At 30.9% G+C, this 10,859-nt stretch overlaps 1 protein-coding gene across 4 annotated transcripts in view; it reads right to left on the bottom strand.

Annotated features, from left to right (window-relative positions):
- Window positions 1-4,218: 4,218 nt before the first annotated feature.
- LOC106458226 (serine/threonine-protein kinase PLK2-like) overlaps window positions 4,219-10,859 on the bottom strand; it is an 89,655-nt gene continuing 83,014 nt past the window's right edge. For 3 of the 4 annotated variants that reach the window (XM_022384353.1, XM_022384354.1, XM_022384355.1), the window contains 3 exons: window positions 9,458-9,623; window positions 8,861-8,977; window positions 4,219-6,636 (listed from right to left, as the gene is read on the bottom strand). In XM_022384353.1, the coding sequence (XP_022240061.1) occupies window positions 6,427-6,636; window positions 8,861-8,977; window positions 9,458-9,623 (493 nt within the window). In that variant the 3' untranslated portion in view covers window positions 4,219-6,426. The remainder of the gene's footprint in view (window positions 6,637-8,860; window positions 8,978-9,457; window positions 9,624-10,859) is intronic. The other variant, XM_013917702.2, reaches the window with a different exon arrangement.

Here is a 10,859-nt window from a genome sequence, read left to right as displayed (position 1 = left end):
TCTTAATTGTTAAAAGAGTCAGTGTGAAATAATGCTATTTTCTTTACTAATCTCACGAGGACCTAAAATAAAGTTTGAAATACTCCTCAGAGTTAGCATAACTGTGAGGGATATAACCCCTTTTTAGTAGATCTGGGTTAGACAAACTGTAAAGGATAACACTCTATCAAGTAAGCTTTGGTTTGAACAACTATAAGGAATAAACCCCAAATTTTGGGTACTCAAAATCTGGTTTAGATCAGTTGTAAGGGATAACCACCTCCTCATTAAATCTGGATTAACCCCACTGTAAGGGATAACACTCTCCTCAATATCTCTTGGTTAGACCAACTGTAAGGAATAGCACTCTCTTCAGTAAATCAGATTTACTGAGAAGGATATCATCCCACACAGTTGATCTAATTCAGGTAATCCCTTACAGTTGGTTTAGTCTAAATTTACTGAGGAGAGTGCTATTCCTTAATTGAAACCATGGATTTAATTCATGTTAAAGGTGTTTTTAATGTCTTTTTTTCCCCATCAGTAATGATAAAATAAAAGATGCAATGACAATAAATTGGCAAACTATTTAAAAACATGATGAAGTGATTTAATTGTGTGTGTGTGTGTGTGTGTGTGTGTGGACATAAATCATTTCATTATGCTTCTAAATTGTTTTGTCAATTTATTATATTAGCATGAGATGCAGTAATACTTTTATAAATTAGTGTCTCAAACTTTGAACATTAAAAAAAAAACAACTAATAACAAAATGTTTGTTTTTTCACCAATTTTTGATAAGAGAAGAACAATGATAATGGTAAACTCAGCAAAAAATACTGTTATCACGTATTATTTGAAAAAATGGACAGCATCTATAGATATATGCTGTAAGGCACATACCTATATGTACTTTTTGGAATAATTATAGAAAATTTAATATTAAAACATTTTACAATAAATATCTTGATCACAATTGCAGTTGGAAGTAATAAATTCCAATTTTATTAAATGCAAATAAAACGTCTTTGATTGAAATGGTGTTATAGCATGCAACAGATTTGTGCTGCTATTCTCTAACCATGTGCCGACTGGCATGGTAACGTGAGATCAGTACTACATATCATGATGGTGCTACACGTGATATTTCAAACCAAGTTTGTACAGATGCTTGATTCTAAATATTGCTAGATCTAGTTACTAGTATATTGGTGTGATACAAAATTAAATGGGGAGCCGAGCTATCACAAAAAATTACTAATTTATTCATGGTTCAAAATATAAGGTCTAGATCTACAGAACAAGAAGTGAGACTAAATGCCAAGAACAAAGCAGTGAAGTTGCAACCTGCATATTGATCTACAGAAACTACCAGTACGATGCGTGCATAAACTATGATTAGTCCTACATACTCTGGATATGAGCCTACTTACCCAGATGGTGCCCCCTCTCACCAGACCAATTGCAATCCACTGAGATTAATTGAAGTGAAGATTTTTCTCACCTGTACAAATTCTCTCTAAGGAAAGGGTGCAGGTTTATATCAAGTAGAAAAAATGCATAAACACGGTAACACAATTTAGCATGTAGATCTAGTTTAGACCTCATTTGTATTTTCATAACTTTAAGCTGTTGAAGTGTTTTCTGTCTGTGAGTTGTCCATTTTATGCTACTTTAAATTATATCCAATTTTATTTCAGGTCCTTTTGAAAAATTAAATAAAATGAGATATTTCAATTACAAGCATCTACTAGAAAACTCATCAAATGCCATTTATTTTACATTCTGTACTGTGCTTGGGAGAAATACTCAAAAGGACAAGGCTTTTTCTTCTGTGCTCATGAGTGACTGGAAAAATGTTGGTCAGAGCTCATTTAACACCACTATCACAAAGGGTCACAGCATCATGCATGTGTGATACAGGCAGAACAGTTCATGCAGATACAAAACAACCAACGGCCTTATGCTTACCAGCTTCTCAATGACCAACATCAAAGGCTTGTTACAAAAAACAGAGAAATAATCAAAACTATGATGGAAAATATTTATTTTTGTGGAAAACAAAACATTCCTCTGCACGGATATACTGAAGGAAAAAGCAATTTACTGGTGCTGCTGATGAGAAGGCAACAGACAAATTGACAAAAGAACAGATTTCTCTTTGTGTTCACTTTTTAAACCAAGAACAAAATGAAGTTACTGTCCAGGAGGAGTTTTTAGGAGTTGAAAGAGCAGAATTTGCCATCAGCTAAAACTTAGCAGACAAAATTGTTATTGCTTTGGAGGGCTACAGTGTTGATGTTAAGAATTTGAAGGGCCAAGGGTATGACAAAGCCTCAAACATGAGAGGAGCATGAAGGGGGTGTACAAGCTAGAATAAAGCATCATTGCCCAAGAGCAGATTACGTCCATTGCTATGCACGCTGATTGAACTTGTCAATTGTTCATGCATGTGAAGAGCAGTTGATAGGAAATATGATGTGAACTATACAAGAGACTTGTTTTACTTTTTTCATATTCTGCAAAGAGACTTACCCAATTCAAAGAAAGTCGTGAAGTTGTTGGCCATTAGCTAGAATGTCGAGAAAAATTGTGAATGTTGTGCGAGACTTGTTGGTCAGCACAAGCTAACTCTCTCTACACATTCAAGGTTATGTTTCACGTTGTAGTTGATGCCTTAGAATACTTAGCAGCAGATAAGAATGAAAAGGCTGACAGACATCTCAACAGATTAGTCAAGTTCCAGTTCATCATCAATTTGGTAGCTGCAGAGCATATTTTACAATTGACAGTTTGTCTATCACACTTGCTTCAGGCAAAGTCTATGGACCTCATCATGGCCATTGCAGAGACTTGTGCAGTTAATGAAACCCTACAAGATGAGAGTAACGACGCTACTGTTTGGGACACTGTATGAAAGCACTGTTGAAATGTCAGATATTTTGAAATCAAACCTAGTATTCTAAGAGTTGCAGGACATCAAAGGAACAGAAACAATGTTCCGACAGAAAACCCAAAACACTATTACAAATGTGCATTATATTATCCATTTCTGGATCATCTCATACAGAGTTATCAGAAAGATGAGATTGAGGCACAGTAGTTACTTCCAGATAAACTACATAGACTCAGTGATGAAAATATCACCCATATTCTTGACAGTTTTGAGCCAGATTTGGCTGAGGATAGATGAAACCTAGCTAGAAACAAGTTTCAAAGATAGACGCACAGATGGAGAGACGTTCAGGTCAAACAAAGCAATTTAGCTGAGCCTCTCAATGACAAATCATGATCTTTATCCGACCATATACAGAATACTCCAGATCCTATTAACACTCCCTTGTCACCACTGCATCTGCCAAGTGGAGTTTCTCGGTCACGAAAGGTTTTCTAGTTTAGCCCTCATGCACATGCACAAAGATTTTGATTTTGATGCTGCAATCAACACATTTAGTGCTGGGTCTAACAGGCGATTCAAAAATAATCTTACAAGCATAAGACTACAAATGTAGAAAAGTTGAATAGGACATTGGTTGAAATAATTATAATAAAATATAATTTTTACAGTAGCCAAGTGTGTAATTGATTTATGTATACTTATATTCATAACAGGTATCCATATCTGTTGGTTCATGAAACTATAAAGAAAATATTACTAGGTGTGAGTGCCTACATATTTCTCGATGGTTGGATACACCCCCGACATAGGAGTATAGTAGATTATCAAGCAATGCGAAGAAGACAAAAGAAATACAATCTGTTAAACCCACAACTTGAAACAGGATTTCATTTTTTGATTCAATCTAGCTTAGAGTGACTGATGGGAAGTAATATTACCTTTAACCAAACTAACCTAGAGAAAGGGCTGAAGCAAGATTCACACTAAAATTTTTATTTTTTATCAGAATGAAAGTGAATAAACTTAAAGTAAATTCAAACCATCTGAATACTAATTCTATTAAGCTCATGCTTTTATGTTATTAAAAGAAAAATCTATTTGTAAATAACAATCTGTTCATCCTTCACACAGTCAACACTATTAATCCTTAAGTTATTAACTGTGCCACAGAATGCCACCTAATTTGTGACTAACTGGCAAAACTATTTACACACACACACACACACACACACATATATATATATATATATGACAAATATTTCGAAATACAGTTGACCTGTAGTGTATGTGTGTACTATATATACACACACACACACACACACACACACACATATATATATATATATATTTGAATTGAGAAAAATAGTAACTTTTAGTGGCAGTTCTAAGATTTAGAGAATTAAAAAAATTGTTTTCATTATGTTCATACCAGTATAATTACTACTTTTTCAGAACCTTTAATATTCCCTATTTTGTACAAACATAATAGTACCATGCAAGCTTGTAGACTTTTGTAGTTTACACAAAATAAATTGAACCCATTCTTTAGTTTTTTTAATGAAATCATTAATTTTTTATATGTATTTTTTGCATAACCAGTGCAAAACCATACACAAAAATGATTATTCAAGTGGCATGCAATTCGTCTTTTTTTACACATACTGTAAGAAAATATTTGATGTTGCCAGATTTTTTTCTCTGCGATACTTCCCCTAATGGTGTTTGCCCAACATTCAGTTTACTTTGAATTTTAGTTTACCTAATGAATAAGATACTGGTGTTTCAAACTGTGAAATTTCCAAAATACTAAGGTCGTATAAGGTACTTCAAATTATCTTCAGAATTAACAAAATTCCAATTTCACTATCCATTATTATTATTTTAGTGTGAAATTCTAGATGCAAAACAAATTGAAGATTTAAGAGAAACAAATCCATGAATAATATTGTGAAGCTAAAACAGAATCTTGGTTCAACAATTTTATGGTCATATTAAAAAATGAAATTATTTCTTTTATGCAGCTTTATTTTATATTTAATGTAACACTATAATAATTTCAATGAAACAAATAAAAATACCTAGTTAAACTTATATTATCCAACACTAAGCATGAGCACATATACCAAATGAAAACCATAATCTTAACATTTAGTCATACTTTGGCATTCAAAGATAAGAAAAACTTGCATGTTTGACAACAGCTCCAGGCGCATAAAGAAATACTTTAGTTTAACTGAAATATGTCAAGCTGTTGTTTTTCTATAAAAATATTTTAAGGCATGATGCTTTATTATTAAAAACTAACTCGAGTGTTTTCATTGAAACATCTTACATTAGACAGTATTTTGCAATTTTTCTTTTACCTTTAGAGAAATGTTTCTTGATATTTTATTTCCATATATCATATACTGTAGTTATGCAATAATGTTGATAACTTTTTTTTTGCTCTAAATTAGCTACATTAAAAAAAATTTACAAAAAATCTGAGCTGAAAGAAAGTTTGATAGAAATTATTTCACATATTCAGTATTTCTCACCTTTCTTATCAAGAACAACCATCTCTACATAATATCACTTTCTCAATACAGTTGTTTAGAGACAGTATTTAATTCACATATTCTGGTGATTACAAACTGTGAAAAAAATGATTTATTTGTTTTTTTATGAACTCTTGTGCACAGTTAACAAGCAGTCACAGAATAATATATTTTTTTCATAATAAAGTAAGAGATTTGCAAAAAAAAACAGCATTATTGACATTGCTAAGGCTAATAAAATTTTATAGCTGAATGTGATCAGCAAGTGGCCATTAGATGCCTGTTCATTAAGTGACAGACCTATAACTGTGTTAAAACAATTTCCCAATATGTCAAATTATATATTTACATACACAAACTAGCCTACAAGTTTCAGCACTTATAATCTAAACAAGTTTTTCAATGTTTTTAATACTCTAAAGTGAATTATAACTCTGATTTTGAATATATTACAACTTATAATCTTAGAAGAATCGAAGTGCATATATGCACACAAATACAAATTATTGAACTTTCAAACATTCCTAATCAATCTGTAACCTTAAAACGAATGTTATTAACTCAAACAATGCATAGAAATAAACAAAAGTATGCTTTCAGTTGCCTAATTCCTAGTATATTTAACAAAATGACATCAAAAATAATCTACAGATGTAAGAAACAAATTAAACCTTCTGCAAATTGTTTTATATTTTGAACAACAAGTAAGACACTTTTAAAAGCTAGCAACACCAAATATTTACATTAAATTATTGCACAGTGGATGCATCACAAGGCAAACCAAACACAAAAAAGTTAGACAACTTGAAACACAAAATGGTTTTTAACTGCTGAACTACTTTCGATTAGGCTAATTTCTCACATAGAAATACTTGAATATCACAATATGCACTAAAAAAAAAAGGATTTTTAAACCTGAATATTAAGAGATCATAGGCTTGAACTGGTAATCAACAGGTCATTGATCACATACACACGAATAATCACAGTAAAACATCACAGTTAGTTAGGTTAAAAGTCATCTTGTTCTAGTTCAGCAAACTCTCGTAAAACTGAGAGAGCATACTGGATACGACAAATGATATCCGACTTACACCCATAGCATGAAATGTCTTCAATGGAAAATGTAAAAGTATGCCTCAGTTCATTGATGTAAGTCAACTTGCCATGGTGTTTTCCTCCACTGACAATAAGTTTTGTATGATCCATGAAAAAATTCATCTGTCAATAAAGATTTAATTCAAATTTCAGAAAATATAGCCACAAGTGATAACTTCATGAGAAGAGCAAACAAAGGGTACTAATGAATACAAACATGTGTAATGGTGAAAACTTAATTCTATTCATACGAGTCAAATGTTTCTGAATTAACTTAATCTATTATCAGTAAACTCAGAAATCACATTCATTTCTGCACTTGAAGAATATGAATCACTACATTTTCTGGATGTCAAAATAACAAAAACAAGTAATTTTCCAATCCTCTTTATTGGAAAATCACTTTCATCAGCTTCTATGTCATTACAACTTCACTCTGGTTGTTTTAAAAAGTAATCTAATCTTGTCCTTTTTAAAAGAAAATTTGAAACTCTTCTCTACAAAGAGAGGTTAATCTGATGCATAAACACTTAACCTGTCTTCTCAACAGATAATTAATGTCGCATATAAGGTTCTTTAAAAACAAAAAAATGTACTAGCCCCAAATTCCCTCTTATAATCTGGCTGTTGTTCATGGCTTCTCAAAGTTTAGAGATTAAAAAAACAAATCTCTAGTGATAAAAAGAAACTTTATGACCAGATTCAACTCAGACTTATCTCTAGACCAGGTTTCCGAATTAAAAATTTCTTTACATACCACTCATATGAATACATATGTAGCAAATGTAAGGTCTCACACACAGGTAAAACTAAACACCATTTGAAAATTAAAGAGCTTTTGATCACTTAAACGCATTGAATAGAACTGGTATTTACCTAGTTATATTAAAACAATTTTGAATATAAATCAGCAAGTCAAGTGACAACCAAAGCTGATATGAACTGAAGTAATAGTGATATGGTATGTATCTGATTTTACTATTCTTTGGCATTTGATAGGTAGTGTAATGCCACCAAATACTGATCACTTTTAGAAAGGGTATTTAACAGCATTTTCTAACAAAAAATATTCATTCTTTAAGATCATAAAGATGTGTTCAGATCGAGGATATCCCTTGCACTTAATGGTATTGAAAAACAAAGGAATATGCATCACCTTGGGGCACCAGAACCACCAAGAAAGAAATTTACAATAAACCACACCATAGCCACGGTATGCAAAGTGTGCATCTCAGAACAGGTGAGAATCCATGAACTCAAAGATCAGTGGAAAGCTGTTCACATGCCCCAGGCAACAGTACACAACATAATCAAGAAGGATCTCCATCTGGAAAAGCAACACAAGTTGCTTCAATGATATATCTACTCAACTCCAGCATATCTCAAGCAGCAGGTACTCATACTATTTGATAAGATGACATACCGTTCAAGATGCCTAATGAGGGTCCTATAGATCAGTGTACAATGAGGCTCTAAAATCGTTTTAATATAATGTACTCAACCTTCTGAACTATTTCAAAACAATAATTAATAAATAAATTCTATCAAATTCAAAACTGCTAGCACAACAAAAGTAACTGTCTTGTCAAAGTTTATTAATTCAAGTGCCATTTTCTAAAACTTGTAGGCATCAATAGTATCTCATAAAATTTTATGAAGATAACATGCAATTTTAGGAAAATAATACTCACTGTCCACAACATTACCAAATCAGACCAATGATTTATGTAAAATCTAAGTAGTGTAACAACAGTGCCTTGTTGAATTTCAACTGGTAACAACATTCACACCTTGTACATATATTGGTAAAAATACATTATTTGCAAGTGTTTCTTTGAAGTTAATGATAACACACATTGGCTATAAATATTGTCTTGTGAAAATGCATTATACTTCCACACCAGTAAATAAGATATATAAAAGATTATGATGTTCACAAATTATTGGGCAATGTTTTGTTAGCTGAGGTTTTCTTTCAAGTTTTGACTTATGCCAAAATAAACTAGAGGTTGTACACATTTTTTGCATATGAAAATTTAAATAAATATTACAGATATTGTGTTTTAGGTCCCATCATATTTGTCTTTCATCCTGAAAACTGGAATAAGGATCTCAAAATTTATAAAACTGGAGAAGTACACACAACAATTTGATGTGGTAACATGAAACAATCTTTGAGGTATTTTTTTACAAAAGATACACACAAAGATAAAATGACTTAGTTACCACTCCAACCATAGTAACATCAAATAAATAATCCAGAAATATAAATTTAAGAGCCAGTTTTGTACTGTAAGAAAATAAAGTACAATAATTTAAAGAGAATATTAACTGCTGATTGTCATACCTGAAGTGTGCCACAATTTAACTGCATAATTATAGCTCTTGAGGTTCTGATCCAACGTTTCATATATGGAATACTTCTTTTTGTTTTGCATAGTCCAAGGTGCTTCACTTCTCCACCCTTTAGTAGGTTTGTAAAAGTACAACATACAAAAAAATATATATATAAATAATACTAATAACTGGATCATACAAATACTTTTAATCGTTACTTCTCAATCGCAATTTCTGAATATTTTTAGTAATATATCCAATAATAATGATTATTTCACTTTTCACATAGGTATGTTAAATATCATACTACTAGCATACAGTTACTTGAATATTTTTACGTTCAATATAACAGCACAAAGAAATTAAGTTTGTTACAACTGACTTGGTTAAACATCAATACATAAAATTTAATTTGTTAATGTTCAGTTAAATAATTCAAACTTTGATGTATACTGCATCTTCTTCATATTCTACATTTAGGTACTCATGCTCAAATTTACTAGTATATCACTTAGAAAATGTAGCAATCAATTTCTCAAAAAAATTTGCTTGTCTAATTTTCATTCTGCTTGCTGTATTAAAAAATTCAATGAAAATAAAATAATACTTGTATGCTCAGACATCTCCATTCTCTGCAGTTTACCTCAGTCAAATTTTCTTCCATATATTGACTAAAGTATTTCAATAAGGTGTATTTTTCCTGAAGGATGGATGGTACATTTGATGAACAGTAGGTTTTCAACTTGTTAGCCAGATCATAATACTCCACTCTCCTTTAAAAATAAAAAACAAGGAGAAAATTTTCCTTGTGTTGCAATGTTTTTTAAAGCAAACACCAAAAACACAGCCATTAAAATTCATTATATTTTAGTACTCCAGAAACTAAGCATTTTTAGTCTTCTTTTTTGTGAGATCCAAAAATATTAAATTTTAACACGCCAAAAAAGAATCTTGTATTAAAAAATGAATTAGAAGTTAGTGTTTTCACTGCTGAATGGATTAGAGGTTACTGTTTTTGTTTTCACTACTGGATGGATATTTTAGGTGAAAGCAAAGCAGAATATATCATATGTCAACCACACAGTATCTGCCATATCTAGTGCCAATGAAGTCTTTTGCAAAATAACGCAACTTATCAGTTTGCCTAGGATACAATAGAAATTTGTGGTCTAGGCACTATTTGTATCACCAACTTTCATGAACAGTAACTATTATGGTTTGGCCTAGATTATGCATATTAATTATAATTATTATCAAGTTTATTTAAATCATTCACTAATCAATTTTTTGAATAAGGTTTAATTCCACAATATTATTTATTTATTTTATATTTAACATCATTCAAAAATATAGTTGTTTTCACTGCTGGCCAGCTCATAAGATTCATGGTTACATGTAACTAATGTTGAGTTAAGAATCTACAGGAATATGTCACCATTTGGCTCCACTGATATTTTTATCGAAGAGTTCCACAGGAACAGAAAAAGAAAAAAATATATAAATTTTATTATAAAAGATGCCACTAGTAACATATACCTAACAATTTGTAGATAAGCCTAAAAAGCTTATTAACTAAAATTATGAATAAAAAAAAAATTATTTTATAGAAGTTATTTACTAAGTTTTATCAAATGAGACCCAGTTAATGCCAAGTTCCAAGTTACAATAGTGACATCTTACTTTTTTACAATAATTAACTTAAACAAGTTCATCTTACTTTAGGAAGAAATCCATTATTTTCATTTAGTTGATAAAATTGACTATAAATAATATACTGTTAGATCTAATTAATTATGGAGCTTTATTGAGAAATCAAACCAACAATTAGAATTACTTATATATTCTTATTCAAGAAATTTTTGTCAAGCATCGATTCTTTCTCTTAATCTAAATAAAAAAAAAGTTTTACAGTGCATCTGTAGCCTCTCACATAATCTTAATTAAAATTTTACGAATTCTAAATAACTATAATCTAATATATACATATATATATATATATATATATATAC

The sequence above is a fragment of the Limulus polyphemus genome, unplaced genomic scaffold, assembly GCF_000517525.1.
Source record: "Limulus polyphemus unplaced genomic scaffold, Limulus_polyphemus-2.1.2 Scaffold431, whole genome shotgun sequence".
Lineage (NCBI taxonomy): Eukaryota > Metazoa > Arthropoda > Merostomata > Xiphosura > Limulidae > Limulus > Limulus polyphemus.
Note: the sequence above shows the minus strand (reverse complement) of the source record. Positions and strands in the feature narration are given on the sequence as shown.